The sequence below is a fragment of the Podarcis bocagei genome (assembly GCF_964188305.1).
Source record: "Podarcis bocagei genome assembly, chromosome: 12".
Taxonomy (NCBI): Eukaryota; Metazoa; Chordata; class Lepidosauria; order Squamata; family Lacertidae; genus Podarcis; species Podarcis bocagei.
In genome coordinates, this window is record NC_138137.1 from 61,044,629 (window position 1) to 61,068,474 (window position 23,846).

At 47.8% G+C, this 23,846-nt stretch overlaps 1 protein-coding gene across 2 annotated transcripts; it reads left to right on the top strand.

The window, feature by feature from the left end:
* Positions 1-9,591: 9,591 nt before the first annotated feature.
* On the top strand, positions 9,592-22,046 carry LOC308569509 (uncharacterized protein). Of its 2 annotated transcripts, none has more exons than XM_081163490.1 (3): positions 9,592-9,687; positions 12,975-13,106; positions 16,677-22,046. In XM_081163490.1, the coding sequence occupies exons 2-3, from the start codon at positions 13,010-13,012 to the stop codon at positions 20,321-20,323; spliced, it is 3,744 nt and encodes a 1,247-aa protein (XP_081019616.1). In that variant the 5' UTR covers positions 9,592-9,687; positions 12,975-13,009; the 3' UTR covers positions 20,324-22,046. The 2 variants fall into 2 exon arrangements, with proteins under 2 accessions (XP_081019616.1, XP_081019617.1); XM_081163491.1 differs by having other exon boundaries at positions 9,626-9,687; positions 12,959-13,106.
* The last annotated feature ends 1,800 nt before the right edge of the window (positions 22,047-23,846 follow it).

Here is a 23,846-nt window from a genome sequence, read left to right on the forward strand (position 1 = left end):
AGGATCACACTTCAAAACGACCTTGACAAATTAGAGAACTGGGCCAAAACAAACAAGATGAATTTTAACAGGGAGAAATGTAAAGTATTGCACTTGGGCAAAAATAATGAGAGGCACAAATACAAGATGGGTGACACCTGGCTTGAGAGCAGTACATGTGAAAAGGATCTAGGAGTCTTGGTTGACCACAAACTTGACATGAGCCAACAGTGTGACGCTGCAGCTAAAAAAGCCAATGCAATTCTGGGCTGCATCAATAGGAGTATAGCATCTAGATCGAGGGAAGTAATAGTGCCACTGTATTCTGCTCTGGTCAGACCTCACCTGGAGTACTGTGTCCAGTTCTGGGCACCACAGTTCAAGAAGGACACTGACAAACTGGAACGTGTCCAGAGGAGGGCAACCAAAATGGTCAAAGGCCTGGAAACAATGCCTTATGAGGAATGGCTAAGGGAGCTGGGCATGTTTAGCCTGGAGAAGAGGAGGTTAAGGGGTGATATGATAGCCATGTTCAAATATATCAAAGGATGTCACATAGAGGAGGGAGAAAGGTTGTTTTCTGCTGCTCCAGAGAAGCGGACATGGAGCAATGGATCCAAACTACAAGAAAGAAGATTCCACCTAAACATTAGGAAGAACTTCCTGACAGTAAGAGCTGTTGGACAGTGGAATTTGCTGCCCAGGAGTGTGGTGGAGTCTCCTCCTTTGGAGGTCTTTAAGCAGAGGCTTGACAACCATATGTCAGGAGTGCTCTGATGGTGTTTCCTGCTTGGCAGGGGGTTGGACTCGATGGCCCTTGTGGTCTCTTCCAACTCTATGATTCTATGATTCTATGAGTGTGGAGAGATTAACTGGACCGTCGTGGCTCATTTTCCCACAGAGCAGTTGAAACTTGAATTTCAGATGAGAGCAGGGAGACCACAGAGTGAAAACAGAGCAGAAGCTAAATGAGGTGGGGGAGAGCACAGCTACAGGTACAAGACTGATAATGGGGCTGGAACACCCCCTCTTAGTTCCTCCCTGGGGCTGCTAAAGGTTCTGCCACTGACCCCAGATCCACAGGATCACCAGCTCAGTTGGTAGGGCACAAGATTCCTGGGGTCATAGGTCTGAGCCCCACATTGGATGAAAAAATTCTGCATTGCAAGCATGGGCATTGTCAAGGGCAGGGGTGGGGGGGGGGCAGCTGCCCCCTTGGATCAAGTAAAACAATAGAAATACTTAACTGACTGCCACCGAGAACACATAACACCGGTCCTGAAAGACCTACAGTACGTTTCCGAGCACAATTCAAAGTGTTGGTGCTGACCTTTCAAGCCCTAAACAGCCTCAGCCCTGTAGACCTGAAGGAGCGTCTCCACCCCCATCATTCTGCCCGGACACTGAGGTCCAGCTCTGAGGGCCTTCTGGCGGTTCCCTCATTGCAAGAAGCGAAGTTACAGGAAACCAGGCAGAGGGCCTTCTTGGTAGTGGCGCCCGCCCTGAGGAACGCCCTCCCATCAGATGACAAGAAGATGAGTAACTATATAACCTTTAGAAGACACCCAGAGTCGTCCGCGACTGGACCTAATGGTCAGGGGTCCCTTTACCTTTACCGTTTACAAGTTACTCTATACAAGATACAGATACGGATCTCTCTCTTAACATACTCCAAACGACTCTCAGAACACCACTGACCAACAACCTAACGAACAAGGAAGGTCATGAGCCATCATGCCGATGTGGAGACCTTGACCAATAGCAGAGGCCCCGTATCTCTAGGCAGAATAACTCCCTCTGCTCAGTCTTCTTGGCCTCCAGCCAACTTCTTAATTGCTTTTGTGGGAAGCTGCATCAAACAGCACGTAGGCAAAAAAATCCCAGCATAACGATGGAAACCAGGGCGGGGCGGAGGAAAGTCTGCGGGTTCAGAGAATCCTATGTATACATGATTATGATTTATTTTTGATGATAAGAGAAAAATGAATAAAAATATTTGTTTAAGAAAAGAGAGTGACGGAGCCCAAGTCACCACGTGACCTTTGTGGCGGCGGGGGGGGGGGTTGGTACATGCCATAAGACCCTCCCTCCCTCCCTATCAGCCCCCCCACCCTCAGAGCACCCACTGCTTTCTTAGCTGGCACAGGTGAAGGGGCTTCTTTCAGAGCCAAGAAGCACTGAACATCCCTGTGACCAGGGATAGGCAACCTAAGGCCCGTGGGCCAGATGTGGCCCAATTGCCTTCTCAATCCGGCCCACGGACAGTCCGGAAATCAGCGTGTTTTTACATGAGTAGAATGTGTCCTTTTATTTAAAATGCATCTCTGGGTTATTTGTGGGGCAGAGGAATTCGTTCCCCCCCCCCAATATGCCGGTCCCCCACATGGTCTGACGGACGGTGGACGGGCCCACAGCTGAAAAAGGTCGCTGACCCCCGCCTGTGACTTTAATTTTAAGGCGCTTCTGGGTTCTCATCCCTGCTTATAAGAGCAGAGGGCGACGAAGTCTGCCAAATCCTTTCTTTTCTAGATTGCCTGCTGGGCTCAGCCACGGCTGCTACTGTTCCCGGACAGCCTTGAACACGTTTGAATTGCTTCCTGCACTTCAAAGAAGCACGAGATGAACTTGGCCGCGGAAGGTGAAAGTGAAAGTGAAAGTGCCGCGCGGCGGCGGGGGAGGCGCGTCTCCGTTGCCCGGACGGAGCATTGCAAAATCTTCCCCTTGCAGCCTGTCTGAGTGACGCGTCTCTCCCTCTCCGCGTCCGGGGCTTCCAGAAATCCCCGGGGACGGGGGGGGGGGGAACTCCCTGGTGGCCTCATCTTGCTCCCAAATGTCGCGGACTTTGCAGAAACCCGTGATTCCTTTTCAATCCCTTAACGTGGAACCGTTCCCCGAGCGCGGCGGCGGCTTAATATAATGGATCCTTGGAAACTTTTTGTGAAACAAAACAAAATAAAATTTACCGGGTTTTTTTTATATATAGGGGGAAATCATTTTTTGTAGTTGCGGTTTGCTGTTTTGCTGCTTGGGGTTGTCGGTTTCTTCTCTCATTGAATCCTGTCAATGCTTATCATTTAATTTCAAATTGCTTTTATATGTTGAGTGTGCCTCTCACATTTTTTATGCAGACTTTTGTGAAAGCCAAGAGGCATGTTTTCAGGGAATATAATATGTGAGGTATAAATGAATGAATGAATGAAATGAATGAATGGCTGGTATTTTAGTCTGGAGGTGGGGGATGTTTTTAGCTGTGGCCCATGAAGGAGATGGGTCACTAGCAGCTGCTCACATTCCTGATGTGCATTTTCACAGGAGACAAACAGATTTCAGGGGCATAAATTGGGTGGCAAATGTAAGGGAAGGCTTTGAGTCCCTGGGATTTAAATGGCACCGACCTCCCATCTCATAACAGGGAAAGGCAGATTCAGGTAGGTAGCCGTGTTGGTCTGACGCAGTTGAAGTACATTAAAACAAAAAAATTATAATTGTCCAGTAGCACCTTAGAGACCAACTAAGTTTGATGTGGGTATAAGCTTTCGTGTGCATGCACACTTCTTCAGCTACCAGGGAAAGGCAGGTGCAGGCAGAAGCAGCAGGCAGGAGGCAGGTGGCGCTGTGGTCTAAACCACTGAGCCTCTTGGGCTTGCTGATCAGAAGGTCAGCGGTTCGAATCCCCGCAACTGAGTGAGCTCCCGTTGCTCTGTCCCGGCTCCTGCCGACCTAGCAGTTTGAAAGCATGCCAGTGCAAGTAGATAAATAGGTACTGCTGTGGCGGGAAGGTAAACGACATTTCTGTGCTCTCTGATTTCCGTCACAGTGTTCTGTTGTGGCAGAAGCGGTTTAGTCCTGCTGGCCACATGAACCGGAAAGCTGCCTGCGGACAACGTCGGCTTCCTCGGCCTGAAAAGCAAGATGAGCGCCGCAACCCAATAGTTGCCTTTGACTGGACTTAACCATCCAGGGGTCGTTTACCCACCTTTACCTTATATCCAAACCCTTGGATCCCTCCTGTTGCTAACAGCCGAGGGGAAGAGAGAGGGAACCTTCAGTACTCCCAGAGACCGCATGCTGAGCAAGCCCGGCCCAGCAAGCAAGGCGGAGCTTAAACGCTCCTTTGGTACCAATACCCCAGGTGGACCTGGCGCAGAAAGAGCTTTTAAGCTCCCTGCCTTGCTTGCTGGGCAAAGCCCACTCTGCACTCCAGCTCTGGGGGGCTAAGGACGCTCACACCAGATCCTGTGGGTGTCAGAGTTAGGTCCCTGAGGGCTTTTGGGATCTGGGGACACTGGTGACCCTGGGAGCTGTCCTCCTTAGAGGTTTTCTGCATGGAGAAAGACTTTGGGTTTCACCTTCAGACTTCAGAAGGTGAATTGCAATAAAAACCTTTCCTCTCCCTATTTCTTTAGCCCCCTTTTCCTGCTTCCCAGCAAGATGGCTTTGCTGGAAGAGAAATTATTATTTTCTCCAACACACACACAGACACACCCCTGACCAGAAAACCCTGACCAGATGTAGGCTGGGATGTATTTACACTGGTGAAAGCAAATCTCTCCCTTTCTGGGAAAGGCTCTGGCTGGGGAGAAACCTTCCTTACAACTGGCCTTGACCGGCTGTGAACTTGAGCTTCCTGTGCCTTCGCCTCTTCCGCTTTCACTTCACTTGGCAGAGCCCAGTTTGAACCCCCTGCACTCTCCCCATTAGATCCAGCCAAATCTCGAAGCTGCCAAAAGGGAGAAGAGCAGGGCCAAGCTTACAAGACAAGGCTGCTAACATTTGCTCATATTTCTTTCCCTTTTTGTAGTAATTTAGATAAATGTGTTTTTGAAATGTGAGAAAACGTACACACGATGCCAGTGTCCACCAGGGCTGGTGAACCTCAACACAGGGCAGCAACTCTAACCCTGCAGCAGCAGGACCCAGTCTGGCCTGGCCTCAGGCTGTCCCCTCACTGGCCCTGCTCCATGCCTCCCATCCCAAGGGCTTTTTGCCTTGCCGGAATATGTACTTGGACTGTGATAACGTTGCAGTCCTCTATCAGGGTGACCAAGTCTGTTTCAGTAGCACCAGACAAAAGGATAGCCCAGGGTCATCCAAGAATATCTGGAGTTGAACAGCCCCAACCCACTCATGTGTTTTCCCTCACAGAGATGACTTCACAAGAGCCTGAGAGTTGGAGCTGTCTTTGCATCCGAGGAGGGCTTCCTTCAGAGGAGTCTCCTTACCCCCACATTCAAGGAGACCAGGACCACACCTGATGGGGCATTAGGTGTCTCCAGCACCCAGCTGTTCATCTCACCACAGACATGTCTGTGATGTTCTACCAGGGAAGGTCATCCTAACCACCTTCCAGCTTGTCAATCTCCTTCTTAAATTGTGGTGCCCAGAACGGGACACAGTATTCCAGGTGAGGTCTGACCAAGGCAGAAGAGAGTGGGACTATTACTTCCCTTCATCTGGACTCTAGACTTCTGTTGATGCAGCCTAGGATTGCATTAAGTTTTTTGTTGTTTTTACTGCTGCATCTCACTGTGGAGTCATGTTAAACTTGTGGTCCACTAAGACCCCTGGATCCTTTTCACATGTACTGCTAGTAAGCCCCATCCTATATTTGTACATCTGGTTTTTCCTGCCTAAGTGCAGAACTTTACATTTGTCCCTATTGCTACGAGCGCAGCAACAGCCTGCCGTGGAAGAACTCGCAGGGCGTGGGGGCACTGAGGGGGCAGTTCTGGCACCTTTTTTCTAGAGAGAAAGCGCTGCATTTACTGTTGCGGTGTACTAGGTTATGAAGTCCTCAAGCCCTCCTTGTCTGTCCCAGGATCCTTCGAAGACCATGAAATCCCCGAAGACTCCTGGCAAACCCTGCTCTCAGAGCGAGTTGGCCTTCTTGTCAGGATAGGATCACTTCTTCCCTGAAATTCCTCTCTGCCTCTTGACCTTCACTGTTCCCTTTTGGGCTCCTGCTCAAAATATGCTTGTCAGGCAAGCATTTCTGGACACATAGATGTTGATGTGTTTTAGTCTTGTACTGTTAATATTAATGTTGCAGTCTGCTATCAGAGTCTGTTTCAGTAGCACCAGACTAGGGAAGGTCATCCTAACCATGAAAAATTGTTCCCATAGCAATTTCCACGAAGCACAACTCTCTCTTTCAGGCCCTTGCTCCCTGTTAGAAAGGAAGGAGTTAGCTAATTCCCTGTTTAGGGAAGCTTTTAATGTTTGATGCATTACTGTATTTTAATATTGTGTTGGAAGCCGCCCAGAGTGGCTGGGGAAGCCCAATCAGATGGACAGGGTATAAATAATATATTCTTATTCTTGTTATTATTATTATTATTCTCTTTTTGAACCACAATACGCTCTGCTGCTTATGTCCTGCACCAGACTGGTGACTGGAATGTCATGGAGGACCCTTTGAACATCTGCAACAATCATCGCCCCTTTTGGAACTGGTTTCAGAATAACACTGCCACAGAGGCCACAAGTCCTTTCAAAAATCTCATACAATAATGAAAATAAATACCTCAGCAAAAATCTGCTCAACTGAGGAAGGAAGTTGAGAGGTTCCTCCAGGTCAGCAGCACTTCGTGGAAATCAGTCTCTTCCTCCTGAGTTGGAAGGGACCCCCCCCCCAAGTCTCATAAGAACGTAGAAAAGAACATAAGAAACCCCCCTCTTGTACAACCCTCTTTTAAATAATAATTATTATTATTATTATTATTATTATTATTATTATTATTATTATTTATACCCCACCCATCTGGCTGAGTTTCCCCAGCCACTCTGGACGGCTCCCAATCAAGTGTTAAAAACAATACAGCATTAAATATTAAAAGCTTCCCTAAACAGGGCTGCCTCCAGATGTCTCTTAAAAATAGGATAGCTGCTTATTTCCTTGACATCTAGTGGGAGGGTGTTCCACAGGGCGGGTGCCACTACCGAGAAGGCCCTCTATCTGGTTCCCTGTAACCTCACTTCTCGCAATGAGGGAACCGCCAGAAGGTCCTCGGAGCTGGACCTCAGTGTCCAGGCTGAACAATGGGGGTGGAGACGCTCCTTCAGGTATATTGGACCGAGGCCGTTTAGGGCTTTAAAGGTCAGCACCAACACTTTGAATTGTGCTCAGAAACGTACTGGGAGCCAATGCAGATCTCTCAGGACTGGTGTTATGTGGTCCTGGCAGCCACTCCCAGTCAACCAGTCTAACTGCCACATTCTGGATTAATTGCAGTTTCCGGGTCACCTTCAAAGGTAGCCCCACGTAGAGCGCATTGCAGTAGTCCAAGCGGGAGATAACTAGAGCATGCACCACTCTGGCAAGACAGTCTGTGGGCAGGGAAGGTCTCATCCTGTGTACCAGACGGAGCTGGTAGACAGCCGCCCTGGACACAGAATTAACCTGCACCTCCATGGACAGCTGTGAGTCCAAAATGACTCCCAGGCTGCGCACCTGGTCCTTCAGCAGCACAGTTACCCTATTCAGGACCATGGAGTCCCCCACACCCATCCATCCCCTGTCCCCCAAAAACAGTACTTCTGTCTTGTCAGGATTCAACCTCAATCTGTTAGCTGCCATCCAACCTCCAACCGCCTCCAGGCACTCACACAGGACCTTCACCGCCTTCACTGGTTGTGATTTAAAAGAGAGGTAGAGCTGGGTATCATCTGCATATTGATGGACACCCAGTCCAAACCCCCTGATGATCTCTCCCAGCGGCTTCATGTAGATGTTAAATAGCATGGGGGAGAGGACAGAACCCTGAGGCACCCCACAAGTGAGAGCCCAGGGGTCTGAACACTCATCCCCCCCCACCACTTTCTGAACACGGCCCAGGAGGAAGGAGCGGAACCACTGTATAACAGTGCCCCCAGCTCCCAGCACCTCAAGACGGTCCAGAAGGATGTTATGGTCGATGGTATCAAACGCCGCTGAGAGATCCAGCAGAACTAGGAAACAGCTCTCACCTTTGTCCCTAGCCCACCGGAGATCATCAACCAGTGCAACCAAGGCAGTTTCAGTCCCGTGATGAGGCCTGAATCCTGATTTGAAGGGATCCAAATGGTCCGCTTCCTCCAGGCGTGCTTGGAGTTGTTAGCAACCACCCGCTCAATCACCTTGCCCAATAATGGTAGATTTGAGACTGGGCGATAGTTGGCCTTATTGGCCGGGTCTAAAGATATTTTTTTTAAGAAGCGATTTAATGACCGCCTCTTTCAGCGGGTCTGGGAAGGCTCCCTCACAGAGGGAAGCATTCACCACCCCGCAGAGCCCATCGCCCAGCCCTTCCCGGCTAGCTTTTATAAGCCAGGATGGGCAAGGATCCAGGAGACAGGTGGTTGGTTTCACTCATCCAAGCAGCCTGTCCACATCCTCGAGGGTAACGCATTGAAATTGGCAGTGAGATATTTTACTTCCTTGGGTTCCATGATCACTGCAGATGGTGACAGCAGTCACAAAATTAAGACAACTGCTTCTTGGGAGAAAAGCAATGACAAACCTAGACAGCATCTTAAAAAGCAGAGACATCACCTTGCCAACAAAGGTCCGTACAGTGGTACCTCGGGTTAAGTACTTTGTTCTGGGGGTCCATTCTTAACCTGAAACTGTTCTTAACCTGAAGCACCACTTTAGCTAATGGGGCCTCCTGCTGTCACCGCGCTGCCAGAGCACAATTTCTGTTCTTATCCTGAAGCAAAGTTCTTAACCAGAGGTAATATTCCTGGGTTAGTGGAGTCTGTAACATGAAGCGTATGTAACCCGAGGTACCACTGTATAGTTAAAGCTAAGGCTTTCCCAATAGTGATGTATGGAAGTGAGAGCTGGACCATAAAGAAGGCTGATCCCCAAAGAATGGATGCTTTTGAATTCTGGTGCTGGAGGAGACTCTTGAGAGTCCCATGGACTGCAAGAAGATCCAACCTCTCCATTCTGAAGGAAATCAGCCCTGAGTGCTCACTGGAAGGACAGATCCTGAAGCTGAGGCTCCAAGACTTTGGCCACCTCATGAGAAGAGAAGACTCCCTGGAAAAGCCCCTGATGTTGGGAAAGATGGAGGGCACAAGGAGAAGGGGACGACAGAGGACGAGATGGCTGGACAGTGTTCTTGAAGCTACCAGCATGAGTTTGACTGAACTGTGGGAGGCAGTGGAAGACAGGAGTGCCTGGCGTGCTCTGGTCCAGGGGGTCACGAAGAGGCGGACACGACTAAACGACTAAACAATAACATGACTAGACATGACTCCAGCACTCACAGGACTCCAAAAGCTATTTGTGTAAGAGGACTTCTGCGCAGAAGAGACGTTTTTAAAATACACATACTACAAATGGGCCTTCGGTGGAGAAAGGGAGGCTGCATGTGGGTCAATGGAACCCAAAGCACATGGATGCCACATGGAAACAACGCCCCACAAATACATGTACTCCCAAGGGGCCCATCCTTGTGGGGAGATCACCGCTAGAGGCTTTTGAGGCCAGAATGCTGAGCACTGCAACTAGTTCATACAATCTCTTGACTTCCTTCTCATGCAAGGCATGTTTTTTGCCTACACGTAAACTTTCATTATCAACCAGATAAAAGGAGAAGTGGTCTGTGTGCCTTGAAACAGACTTGGGCCAAAGAGGAGACGCACATCTTTTGTAGGTTTCCTCAAGACGACGCGGAAAAATCTTGAGGCGAACAGGAGATTCCTCTGATTTCCACAGCCTTGGTAAGTAGCTGAAAGGCGGAGGGAAAGTATTGCTTAGAAATGCTAAACGTCTGCAGCAGTTCCTCTTGTGTGAAGGCTGTTATCCATTCAATTTGGGATACTGAAAGAGAACACCAACAGTGTGGGGCAATGGTTAGAGTGCTGGACTAGGACCCAGGAGACCCAGGTAAAAATCCCCACTGAGTCATGAAGCTCACGGGGTCAGCCTAACTTTCCTTGCAAGGTTGTTGTGAGGATAAAGGGGAGACAGGAGAAGCATGCAGACCGCCTTGAGCTCCTGGGGGGGGGGGAGGTGGCAGGTAAATTATTTATTTATTTATTTATTTATTTCATTTCTATACCGCTTTATATTTTTAAGAAAAATCTCAAAGCGGTTTACAAAATATTAAAACATCAATGAAACAATCTGAAGAAAGTCAAATATAGTACACAGTCAAAGCAACACAATTAACAGAAAACTAAAATATTATCTTAAGGATTTCAAAATAAAGACACTTGTGGAATATTTTTTGTAAATATTGTTATATAATAGATAGATAAGGGTAAAAGATGCAGTAAATTTAAAGATGGAATCCATGGAGGGAGGAAAGGATGTCTAAGGGTTCGAAAGAACTCTGTATTGTAATGTTGGAAATCGTTTTGTTTTATATGTATTTTCCCCCCAAAAAACTCATTTAAAAATTATAAAAAATAAACTTGCATTTTAATGACTGCAGCTGCAGCTAGTGCTGAGAGATATCTGGTTTCCCACATACACCACCAGCTAAATATCGCCATATACCAATATATCACAATGTCTGAAATAAGGGTGGAGCGACCTATGTAAAGGCATTGGCTGGCTTCACGGTTTTCCCCACATTGTGATTTTTTGCATTACACACATGCATGTCATGACTGCCAGCTCAGAAATTATGAAACTGATATCACAATAGGGACTTCAAACCCATTTTGGACGATATATTGCTATATCCCCCAGCGCTCGCTGCAGCAGCATTTTCCTGCAATGTATGTTTGCAGGAACTCTGGTTTTGCTGAGAAGCCAGCCGGGCAAATTCTTGCTCTCTTGGGCACTTTTTTCAGGGCAGTGCGTAGTTAGAACTATGGAACTCCCTGCCACAAGGGGCTGTGATGGCCACCAGGAGGAGAGAGGGCTTTGCGCTCCAATCCTGTCTGCAGGTTTCCCAAATAACCATGAGTGGTCACCACTTTGCTTCCAGCTCCATTCAAGGTGTTGGCTTTGACCTTCAAAGCCCTAAATGACCGAGGAACAAGTATCTCCCTGACCCTCTTTGGGCTGCACCTGCTGAGGAACTCAGATCAGATTGCAGGCCCTCCTTTCATACCCTCCTTGTTTCTCAGGTGAAAATAGAGACACCTTGAGACAATTACAACCTCTCCGCCAAACCTATCTCCCAGGATTGTTGTAAGGAAAAAATGTACAGGGGAAAAGGTCGTGTTCAACACTTTCAACAGATAAATGGACTGAAATATGATTTTAGCTGTAAGATGCCTTGAGTCCCTGTCAGGGAAAAGGTGAGTAAACATCATCATCATCATCAGTGTTTCTTTCTGGGGGTATGCAGGGGTACATATACCCCTAAACATTTTGTGAATCTTTGTACTTTTGTCCATTTACTGTTTTTATTTCCCCTGACTTGAAATATAAAATGGTGATTTTCTTGAGTCAAAATGAGAATACCCCTAAACATTTTGTTTAGAAAAAAGCACTAATAATAATAATAAAAATAAAAATAAAAATAATTGCTCTTTTCCTGAAAAAAAGAGGTGAACACCTTCCTTGTTCTCTTATAATGGCAATGGTGCCCACCTGAGAAGTGCAGGTGATTCTGGCTGGGGGAAAAAGCCCTGATGATGATGATGATATAAACTGTGATCATGATCAAGAACATACCAGAGAGTAAATCCTATAGAACTCAGTGGGACTTAGTTTGGAGTCTAAATGCTTTGGATTCAGTTGTAAGGCTGCCCATTCTTGACCCTGTTACCTGGGAGTAAGCTCCACTGAGTAGACGGTGTCAGGCTCCATTTCCAATAAAGGAACCAACACTCCCTGCGTTTCCCAAGACATGCCTGGCTGCTGAGGCATCGCAATTGCAGAATGCCAAGTGGTGACCTTTTCCTTCAACGATATAGGAAGGGCTTCGTACGCCAGCTTCATCATGTCAACGCGAGGGCCCTGATCCAGATTGCTCCCCGGCTTTAGAAAAAGAGAATCACAGAATCATACAGTTGGAAGAAACCGCGAGGGTCATCTAGTCTGACCCCCCTGCAATGCAGGAATTTTTTGCCCAATGTGGGGCTTGAACCCACGACCCTGTTAGGAGATCTACTTAAGGCTGAATGAAAGCCACACACACACACACACACACACACACACACACACACACACACACACACACTTTTTACTATTTGGATAGACTATATTTTCTTCAGCCTCTTTCAAACCACAGGCATTAGCACACTTTTTTTCTTTTCTCCTTTCTCAAAACTGGCCATGTTTTAAGTTCATCAAACCAAATACAAAGGTGTTGAGGTGTGCATGCATGTGCAAACATGGGGAGGGGGGTGTCAAACGGAGCCTTTTACCCAGATGAAAGAAAGTCTAGTCTTCCAAGGGAATTGGTTCCAAGGGAACTGTCAAACAGTTCTCACCCTCACAAAGTTACTTTATAATGTTTAGCCAGAATCCTGTCATTTGAATCCTCTGGTTCAGTCCTGCCCTTGGAGCAGCAGAAAACAAGCTGGCTCCATCTGGCATCTTCTTGGATAAAGGTAAAGGGACCCCTGTAGGTCCAGTCGCAGACGACTCTGGGTTTGTGGCACTCATCTCACTTTACTGGCCGAGGGAGCCGGCATTTGTCTGCAGACAGTTTTTTCCGGGTCATGTGGCCAGCATGACTAAGCTGCTTCTGGCGAACCAGAGCAGCACATGGAAATGCTGTTTACCTTCCCACTGGAGCGGGACCTATTTATCTACTTGCACTTTGACGTGCTTTCGAACTGCTAGGTTGGCAGGAGCAGGGACTGAGCAACGGGAGCTCACCCCGTCTCGGGGATTCGAACCGCCAACCATCTGATTCGCAAGCCCTAGGCTCTGTGGTTCAACTCACAGCACCACCCGCTGAAATAAGCATCTTATTTCACTATGCAACATTCCCCCCTCTTTTTTGGTTCCAGCCTTGCTGGCACCCCTCTTGATGGTGCCGCTAGTCCTCCTCATGCTTCAAAGTCTGCCCTGGCTCCTTCACAGCTCCTGTTTCTTGCAGGGAAGTGAAAGCGGGAGAGGAGCGTGACCTGAGCCATGGCGGGAACAGACAACACGATTGACATCCCGGCCCTGGGCCGCCCGTTCCAGCTGGGAATGCTGTACGACTGCCGCAAAGACTCCCTGATCCCAGGTAAAGCTGGCAGAGAGGTGGGAAGATCACTTTGGGTGGGACGTCTGGGGCAGAAAATGGTATTTCATGCGGTATATGAAATACAGAGAGACTTCGGGTGCATAAACGCCCCCACCCTCCAAAAAGGATCCTGGGAACTGTTTTCTACCCTCACAGAGCTACAATTTCAGCACCCGTAACAAAATGACGTTCCCAGGACTAGGGGGCTTGATTTAAATGCATCATACAGTGGTACCTTGGATCTCAAACTTAATCTGTTCCGGAAGTCCGTTCCAAAACCAAGGCGTTCCAAAACCAATGCGCGCTTTCCCATAGAAAGTAATGCAGAACGGATTAATCCGATCCAGACTTTTAAAAACAACCCCTAAAGCAGCAATTTAGCATGAATTTTAGTATCCAACAAGACTATTGGTCCATAAAATGAAAGCAATAATCAATGTGCTGTACTATAAAATAAATAAGACAGTATTGTAGATGATAACAACAACAATAATAATTATACATTTTTCTTACCTGCACTGATGATAGTCATTGTTTGAATGGGGGGCTTTTATTAAAAACATAAATGCAAAATAAATAGCAAAAACAAAAGTGCCAATCTTAATCCATTCCAGAAGTCCGTTTGACTTCTGAAATGTTCGGAAACCAAGACGCAGCTTCTGATTAGTGCAGGTGCCCCAGAAACAATAGCTGTCCCTATTTTAATTGGAAAAATGTTGGCGGGGATACAGATTATTCCAACAAACCAGTGTTAGTGGCAAGATGCATCACTTATGATGATGATCGTTTATTAAATTTGTTAGTCACTTTATGGAGCCCAAGGCAACTCCAAGCAACTGACAACCAACCAAAAGAAGCCCAAACCCAGGGGCGTCTTGCCCAGAGAGGCTAGTGGCACGGGGCGCCAAGTTCTGGAGGGCGCCAGGGAAGAGGCGGAGGCTGGACACGGCGCCTCCCGGCATCAGCTCGCAGCCCTCACCATGCCACGCCAAAGCAGCGCCATGCCCGGAGCCTCCGTCTGCCATGGCCACCGCGGCACAAAGCGGCCAGCTGCTGCGTCCAGCCTCCGCTTCTTCCCCACCGGAGTAGCCACCCTCCAGCCGCTGCCCGCCTCCTCCAGCCCCACCAGCCCCACCAAACCCCACAAAGATACATGAAAAACAATAGGGAAAGATACAGTTAAAACACCCCCTTTTAAAAGGCCTCAGATAGTTTGAGGCCAAAGACCTGGTTATAAAGATTCTGCCCGGAACCTAAAGATATGTAATGGTGGTGCCAGGCGAGCATCCCTGGGGAGAGAATCCCACAAATGGAGCTACTGCAGAAAAGGCCCCGTTCTCGTGTTGCCACCCTCTGGACCTCTTGCGGAGGGGACACACAAAGAAGGGTCTCACACGATGATCTCGGGGTCTGGGTTGGCTCATTTGGGAAGAGGCGGCCTTGAGATCCTGGGATCCACTTGCTTCCTTGTGGGTTAGCTGTGTTTGGTGGCTTCCTGCTGTTGACGCTGCCTTTCCTACCCTTGTTTGGGCACCCAGCTCAACAGGCAGGCAGGTGGTAGCAATGGCAGGCCTTGGGGTCTCAAATTCCAGCGGGACCCTGTGCAACAGCAGAATTTGGCGGCCCCTCTCTTGTGCTCCATTCTAACTGGCCATGCTCCCTTAAACTTGCCTCTGGTGGCAGAGGGGGCACCTCAGTGGGCCACAGCCTTTGCCTCGCTCGAGGGGTGCAAGAGGTTGGGCCTCCATCTGAGGTGCCTTTCCCTGCAAAGTCCTCCCATCAATTGGTGGCCTCACCAGTTCCCAGGATTCTTTGAGGTAAGCCATGTGCTTCGAATGGGCTCTGTGCAAGCTGAGCAGCATTAAGGATCCCAGAACAACCTGTTCCTCCATTAGGTTTCTAAGGGGCTAAGAGCAGCATAGGGTTCTTCCAGCTTCCTGGGTCCCGCTACACCTGTGGATGCAAACCTCAGGAATCATCTTTCACCTGCAAAAACGTCACAGGGTGGTCACCTTTTGCTCAGGTGTGAACAAAACCTTACAGGGAACCAGGCAGAGGGCCTTCTCCATAGTAACACCCATTCTGTGGAACACCCTCCCATCAGGTCAAGGAGAAGACATCTGAAGGCAACCCTATTTGTTGTTGTTGTTGTTTAGTCGTTTAGTCGTGTCCGCCTCTTCGTGACCCCCTGGACAAGAGCACACCAGGAACTCCTGTCTCCCACTGCCTCCCGCAGTTTGGTCAGACTCATGTTAGTAGCTTCCAGAACACTGTCCCACCATCTCGTCCTTCTCCTTGTGCCCTCCATCTTTCCCAGCATCAGGGTCTTTTCCACGGAGTCTTCTCTTCTCATGAGGTGGCCAAAGTACTGGAGCCTCAGCTTCAGGATCTGTCCTTCCAGGGAGCACTCAGGGCTGATTTCCTTCAGAATGGAGAGGTTTGATCTTCTTGCAGTCCATGGGACTCTCAAGAGTCTCCTCCAGCACCAGAATTCAAAAGCATCCATTCTTTGGCGATCAGCCTTCTTGATGGGCCCCTCAGCCCTATTTAGGGAAGTTTTTAATGTTTGATGTTTTATCATGTTTTTAATATTCTGTTGGGAGCCACCCAGAGTGGCTGGGGAAACCCAGGCAGATGGGCGGGGGTATAAATAAATTATTATTATTATAATTATTATTATTATTATTATCATCATCATCATCATAATCAGGAGCATATGCTAAAGAGAAAGCACCTCCTCGCTGCCCTCCATGTGTGGTTTGTATAGTTTTTTTCATCATATATTGCTCACTTCCTAAACAGAAGAGAACCATCACTTTAGATATTTTCAAGGGCTTGGGAAAATTTTCTGCTCAGGCTTCGGTAATTTCAAAGTTCTCAGACAGCAGTGGTGCTTATCAAAAAGGTATTCTTGGTTGAAATAGAAGATCAGAACGGGGAACAGGAGACATGTTCCCTATGCTCACCTATGAAGAGAAACAAATCCATCTTCTGAGAGCGTTGAAGGTGGCAAATCGGGGCTCATCCATACTTTCACTTGACCTGTATTTTGTGTACAGATCCCTGGGTCCAAGAGTTTTTCTTGTTCTTTGGCAGGTGTGACTTGCAAAAGCCTATCTCAGCCACTAACTGAAGCTCAGTTCAGCACAATCTCTCTTTGCATCTAATCCATGCATCTAATAAGATCTGATTCAGTGGCTAAGATCGGGTTTTTGCAATCACAGCAATGGAGCAACGAGAAAAGCTCTCGGACCCTGGTGGAATTAATTGGCACACGATACAATTAAAATAAAGGTCAAAGGAAAGTGTGGGCGAGACCCTGAATCACCTCTGGTCAAACAGCTTAGGAGTCATTTTGGAGACCTTTACAAAGCTGCACAAAACTGCTCAAGCGGGGATGATAATGGGAGAAAAGAAATGCGTGCCCCATTCTGGGCAACAATGGCTCTATAGGGCCACTTTTAACACAACTATTTCCCTATGCAGGCTTAAGCGTTTTGGATAGAGGGGATCGATATTTATCTGAACATCACTAAAACCTTGTGTGGTTGTTTCTCTGTTTGATTCCAGGAATCACCCTTTGGGACCAAGACTCCCTTCAGAAGGACCTGGATATCAAACCCCAGCCCAAGACGGAATCTGAGATCATTGCTTCCGACTCCATCGATGATAAGGCCTCTGCCCTCAATGTCTCTGCATCTCTCAAGGCCAGCTTTTTGGGGGGGTTGGTTAAAGTGGAAGGGTCAGCCAAGTACCTTCAAGACACCAAGCAGTCCAAGCAACAGGCCAGAGTCACTCTGCAGTACAAAGCTACCACCAAGTATTCACAGCTGACCATGAGCCATTTGGGAATCCAAAATGTCTCTTATCCAGCAGTTTTCGACCATGGCACAGCCACCCACGTTGTCACTGCCATCTTGTATGGAGCCCAGGCTTTCTTTGTGTTTGACCGAAATGTCTCTTCTTCCGAGTCCGTGCAAGGCATACAAGGAAGCCTCAAAGTTATGATACAGAAGATGGTCACTATTGAAGGCGAGGCAGCCCTCCACATGAACGACCAGGAAAGAAACCATGCAAGTCAGTTCAACTGCAAGTTCTATGGAGATTTTTCTCTGGAGAGCAATCCAGTGACTTTTCAAGATGCCATGAAAGTCTACACTGCTCTGCCCAAAATGCTGGGTACCAATGGGGACAAGGCTGTGCCTGTCAGAGTTTGGCTGTACCCACTGACCAAGCTGGATTCCAAAGCAGCTAAGATGGTGCGTGAGATTAGCTTAGCACTCATCTATGATGCCCAAACCGTCATGGAGCAACTGAGTGAAATTGATATGAGATGCAATGATCTGGCTGCTAATCCCATTGCTAGCACCTTCCCAGAAATAAAGTTGAAAATCAAGAGATTCCAGGATTTCTGCAAGCAACACAGGCAGACTTTCCAGCAAGATCTGGCAGGAATCTTGCCTTTGATCCGGGGAGGGGGGAAAGAGGAAAGAGTTCTGGTAGACATCTTAACATCCATTAATCAATCACCCTTCAATGGCCAAAGACTCAATGACTTTTTGGACACCAAGGAACGAGAGATAAATATGGTCAAGTCTTACCTTGATATCCTGAGTGGGATAGAAACCATCTCCTCCCAGAATAAACTGGAAGAGGTAGTGCTTAACCACCAGAATGAATTTGTTGTCTCATTTACATTCACCTCTTTGCATGATAAGGAACCATTTTTAACCAGCTTACAACACTTTCTTCAGAAACGATCAGCAGATCCTAGAGGAGTCCAGAATGCACTGGGGGACTGGAATGCTTGGTTTGAGCAAAAAGACATACAGAGAAAAGCTCGGAAAGCTGCCAAATCTATTATGGATTTTGCCCAAGTCAATGAATCCAATGGGAAGACCCGGTTTCTTGTGGCTTCTGTCCCAGATCAGAACAACCCAGGAGCTTCCATTTACCTCTATGAAGATGGGGAGATGGTCAACAGCAACTTTGAGCTGCCCTCAAAACCTCTCCCTCCCCTGGTTGGCCGAATTGGACATGACCATGTGCAGCTGACATTTCAACCAGCTGAGTATGGGAGGACTTCAATCTCCAGCTATCAGGTAGAATACAAGATTGTAGAAGAAGGAAACTGGCAGATTGTGAATACAGACAACAGTCAGGAGACATTCCACGTGAAAGGGTTGAGGCCGGACTCAGAATACCAGTTTCGATACACTGCTAGGAGCAAACCAGGACTTAGTGAGACTAGTGATTTGAGTAGATCTGTAAAGACACTTCCTACCAGCCCTCCTGGGAAACCAAGAGAGAGAACTGTAGAGTCGTCCAAAATCAGTCTTGTCTGGGAGAGGCCAAAGGTCATTGGAGCTGATATAAAGGAGTACAAAGTGGAGTACAGGGGGCTGGTGGGCGATAAGGACAGATGGAAAGAAAAAAGAACAGGGGCAAGAACAGAGTCCTGTCAGCTGGATGGGCTGAAGCCTCACAGAACCTACAGACTTAGAGTCTCAGCTGTATGTTTTGATGGGGCTGAGAGTGAGCCCAGCGAAGAGACTGAGATTTCCACAGCAATGGAAGAAGAAGAAGGGGCAAATATACTAGCTCGAAAATACCTCCAGGAAAGCACCCTGGTGGAAGATGGGCAACCATCCGTGTATGTACTTCCCCTGGAGGCCACCTCAGATCAATCGGCCCCCGTCCAAACGTATCAGCTAGGAAAAGAGAACATGCAGGTCCCCAACAAAGTAATTGTGATGATGGGGGCAACAGGGTCAGGGAAAACCACTCTTGTCAATGCCATGATCAATCATATCCTGGGTGTGCAATGGGAAGATGATTTCCGATTCAAACTCATTCAGGCTGAAAGTCAGTCCTCAGAAGTGACCGCCTACGTAGTGCACCACCAAAAGGGTTTGGAAGTCCCTTATTCTCTCACTTTCATTGACACTCCAGGATTTGGAGACATGGGAGGTAGGAAGCAGTACAAACAGATAACAAAGCAGATCCGAAAGTTTTTCTCCACCCCAGGAGGAACGGATCATGTCGATGTCATCTGTATTGTACTTCAGGCCTCCAGTGCTGCCTTAACTCGTGCCCAGAAATACGTCTTTGACTCTGTGCTCTCCATTTTTGGGACAGATATAAGGAACAACATCCAGATCCTGATCACCTTTGCAGATGGACATTCTCTTCCTGTTTTGGAAGCCATGAAGAAGGAGGATGTGCCATGCATTAAAGATTCCAGGGGTAGCCCAGTTCACTTCAAATTCAACAATTCAGCTCTGTTTGCAAACAATTCTGAAGAGAATGAAGGGAACCTAAATCCTAATGACAAGTTCTGGAAAATGAGCACTGCAAGCATGAAGACATTTTTTGACACGTTAAGCTTACTAGACAGTGAAAGTTTAACTCTGTCAAAGGAAGTGCTCAGGGAACGGAAGGAGCTAGAAGCCATCACGGAAGGGTTGCAGCCCCAAATCAGAGCTGCCCTTGGAAAGCTGGAAGAGTTGAGGAAGACGAGGCAAGCTCTGGAGGAACACAAGTCTGAGATGGCAGCCAACATAAACTTTGAGTTTGAAGTAGAAAAATCTGTGCCAGGGAAGGAAGACATCTCTGCCGCTGGAAGATTCACAACCAATTGCATGAACTGTCACTACACCTGCCATTATCCTTGCCCGATCCGGAGAGATGAGGGCAAGCGCCGTTGTGTAGCTATCAATGCAAATACGGGAAAATGCAATGTCTGTCCTGGCCGCTGCGTGTGGAACATGCACTTCAATCAGAAATACCTGTTTGAATATAAAGTAACAAAAGAGATTAAGTCCTATGATGAGTTGAAGCAAAAGTATGAAGACGCCTCTGGAGAGGCGATGACCTCAGAGAAGGTGCTTGGAAATCTCAACCAGGAATACAAAGAGGCTAAGCAAGCCTTAGAAGACCTCATCCAGAAATCATCTCAAAGCCTCCAGCGCTTGCATCAAATTGGGTTGAAGCCCAACCTGCTCTCCACCCAAGAATACATTGACCTGCTCATCATTTCAGAAGAGCAGGATCTGAAGCCTGGATACCAAGAGAGAATCCAGCTGCTAAAGGAAGTGAGGGAATCTGTTGTAAACAATGACTGCCCTCTGCTATTGGATCAAGATCTGTACGACCCAAGTGAACAAGAAAAGTCCTCCTCCCTGCGGGCCAGATTTAGGAAGTTTATTTGCTTCTGATGCCCATCTGCACCCGGGCATCTGACAGCTGTTATCAAGTGTTTTAAATAAGGGAGTATTTTCTAAATTGGCGCACACACCCTCTGATTGCTTTTGGCTACCAGTAGTGATTTCAAGTTATAGGGCTGTTAATTAGATCAGAGTTGGGATATGTGGGGGCTGGCAGATTATTCACACTGCCTCTTGTCCAGCTGCCTCTCCCCCACCACCCAGGAAAACCGCAGCAGTAATGTTTGCTGCTTTAGCTAAATTTGCACTATTTCCTCACCTGACTTTGAGGTCTGTCACCTGGCAGGTGACGAGGGGCATTTAGGTAGGTACCTAAAATGCTTTGCGCTTGGACTATTGACACAACTTTGTATACAAGTTCCATATGCTGATTTATATGTAGAGGTGAAAATCTGGGTCTCTGAGCAAATTGAGATGACGGTTGGCTGGGGAACACCCTGGTGATGTGCTTTCCGTCATGCCCAAGCACCCTATTAACCAAAATTAGAATAAAATAAAATAAGGGGAATTACTCCCAAACTACACCCTTACTTTGGACTACCCAGCATCTCACCTCCCTCCGTCTTACATTTTCCTGGAACAAAACTCTTAGAAGGTATTCCTTTTGACGCTTCCATTCCAACCAGTCCCAACCAGTCCCAACCCTGGGTTATAGGGTGTTGTGATGTTCTCATGATGAGGAGAACTTCTCAAGGAGCGCCTCATAGGCTGCAGGAGGGTCCTTTGTACCCACCTTAGCATAAGATGGTGGTTGGAAGTCATTCTCTGTATGTGCCTTCGATTTTTTGATTTATTCCCCCCCCCCTTTTGAAACTTCAGCTGATCCATAACATTCCAGCCTATTGACTGGAGCTACTTAGCTGGGATATATGCTCCCCCTTTGCTGCAACTGCTGCATTGGCGCCTCATTCATTTCCAAGTCCAATTCTAAGTGAAGGTTATAACCTCGGAAGCCTTAAAGGGCTTACGAACTGGGGAGGCTCCCCTCTGCATTCCGCCAGAATCAGAGGCAAGATGGCAACCCCCAGAAAGGCTGTTCCAGCCCATTCTCTGCTACTCATCTGCAAGATGACGCTCACCTTTGCTCTTCTATTTTAGTCACAGGCCTGGGCTCTTCAGGTCCGTGTCTAAACTCTTTTTCTTTGTTTTGCTCCACTACTTTCCCCATGAAAACCCGCTCTTTGCTGCTGAATCGAAACAAACAGACGCCCACGGAAAGCCTGAGTTGCTGTTTTCTCCAATTCAATAGTGAAAATCAGGTTTCCCCGGGGGAAGCTGTGGGGGGCGGGGGGAGTGCTTGGACATGAACCAGGAAAGCGTGGGCCTGTGCCTAGAAATTGCAGGTCAAAATGTGCATAATCCCAAAGACTTATATTGTGCCCTAGCTGTGTATTTCACCTTGCCATATTTGATCTATCCTGAGACAGGCTTTTACTGCTATATTCTGCTGTTTTCACTCGTGTTATTCTTTTTGATCATTTTCTTATCAATAGCCATGCTGAAAAAAATTGATATAAACTTCTTTAAATAGATAAGAATGCAACGAATAGTCCATCAACTTAGCCCTTGATATAACTGCCCTTGCAGAAATGCTATCCTGCTACTGCTTGTGCCAGCAGTACCTTCAAAGGAAGCCCTGGATATCTCAGCTTTGCTTTCTCCGTTTACACTAATGAAACATCCTTCAAATAAAAGTTAAGCTGTTCTTTAAAAACAGTCTCTGAGGTGTCTTTGGGTGGCGGGGGGTATGGCGGAGATATACGAACTTATGAGACTTCCTAGCACAAAGCAAAACCTTTGCTCCATCTTTCCCTCTATTCTCTAATCTGTCCAGCAGCATCAGAAAATGAGACGAGCTTGCTGGATCAGGCCAGCACCGCTCTCACAGTGGCCAAGCGCGTCCATTTCAGGAAACCAGCAAGCAGGATTCGAACCCAAGAGCCCTCCCTCCTCCTGTGGCTTCCAGCATGCCTTCCAGGGTAGGGCTGGGGGAGGAATCCGCATAACTCACGTTCAGAAGTGTGTAGAGTTCCCAAAGCAAGGAAGGATTGGACTCTGATTAATAAAATACACCTGAGGCTTGACCAGCAAGACTCTGGGAGGAGGTGCCAATAATAATCCCTCTCCACCCCTCAGCCAAGGTCGTTTTATTCACAAAAGAACTTTTTACACAGTGTTCGTAAGAACCAATCAGATTTCCTTTGAGCATTTCAAACAAACCCACGTGGGGACAAAGTAAAAGTTAAAACTACAAAGAAACTACCGTATGTTTTGCTCCATAACACTCACTTTTTTCCTCCTAGAAAGTAAGGGGAAATGTCTGTGCGTGTTATGGAGCGAATGCCTACGGATGGCGGGGGGATCAGCTGCAGTCGTGAGCAGAGGATCCATGGTTCCCCTTCCTTTCCTCCTCCGTGGCTCGTTTTGAAACAGCAAAGCGGGAGAAGAGCCGCGGAGTGGGGAGGAGAGAGGGACAGAGAGCCTGCTTCTTTAAAGGAGCAAAGCAGGAGAGGAGAGGAGCTGCTTACACGAGTGTAAGCGGCTCCTGTCTGGTTGGCTTCTTTAAAGCAAGCAGGCTCTCTGTCCCTCTCTCCTCCCCACTCAGCTGGCTAAATAGCAGCAAAGTTTTTCAGTGAGCCAGGGAGGAGGGAGAGAAGCAGAGCCTGCTTTCTTTAAAGGAGCAAAGCGGGAGAGGAGAGGAGGCTGCCCAGGAAGACTCCCTGAGTGAGTGCTTGAGGGCCCTGCTCTTGCCACTTACCATCTGGCCTGGGGCGGGGCCTGAAGCCTCATAAGGACTGCGTGCGGCTTGCTGCCTGCTGCCCAGGAAGACTCCCTGAGTGAGTGCCTGAGGGCCCTGCTCCTCCCTGCCACTTACCACCTGGCCCGGGGCGGGGCCTGACAGGCCTCACTAGGACAGTTGTTACTGCCGGAGAGGCACAGAGTGTTTTTAAAATGTTTTAAAAAATTTTTTTTCTGGATTTTTTGTATGTGGGGGGTGGGGGTGGGATTGATGTTTGGTTGGGCTTGGGGAATTATTATTTTTTTTATTTTGATGTTTCTGTAATTTTTACATTTTTTGTTTGTATTGTTTTATTGGTTTTGTTTGTTTGTTTGTTTAAGGTGTTATTTTGTTTTTAGGGGGAGGGTTCAGGGCTGCCGGGGAGTGGGCCCCAGCCCACAAAATGGCTGGGGCATGTTCCACAGGGGGGGATGCACTGGGACAACCGATCTCAGTGATCACGGGTAGGAGGAGGAGTTACGCTAAGACCAGACCATGTCATTACAGAGGAGGCAGGTTTAGTCGTTGTCTGAGGACTATCCCTGCCTCCGGGTCTGGTCCTGTCCGGATGGATACTAGAATCAGCAAGGGATACCCACGTGACCTGAAGGTGCTGCTGTGCAATGCCAGGTCAATGATTCGTAAGACCACTGCCATCCATGACTTGATCATGGATGGAGGATTTGACCTGGCATGTGTAACAGAGACTTGGTTGGATGAAGCAGATGGGCCTGT

Excerpts from the sequence above, each read along its gene's own strand:
- LOC308569509 (XM_081163490.1), top strand. The coding sequence starts at position 13,010 with ATGGCGGGAACAGACAACACGATTGACATCCCGGCCCTGGGCCGCCCG. Across the intron at positions 13,107-16,676 it reads CAAAGACTCCCTGATCCCAG|GAATCACCCTTTGGGACCAA; the intron begins GTAAAGCTGGCA and ends GTTTGATTCCAG.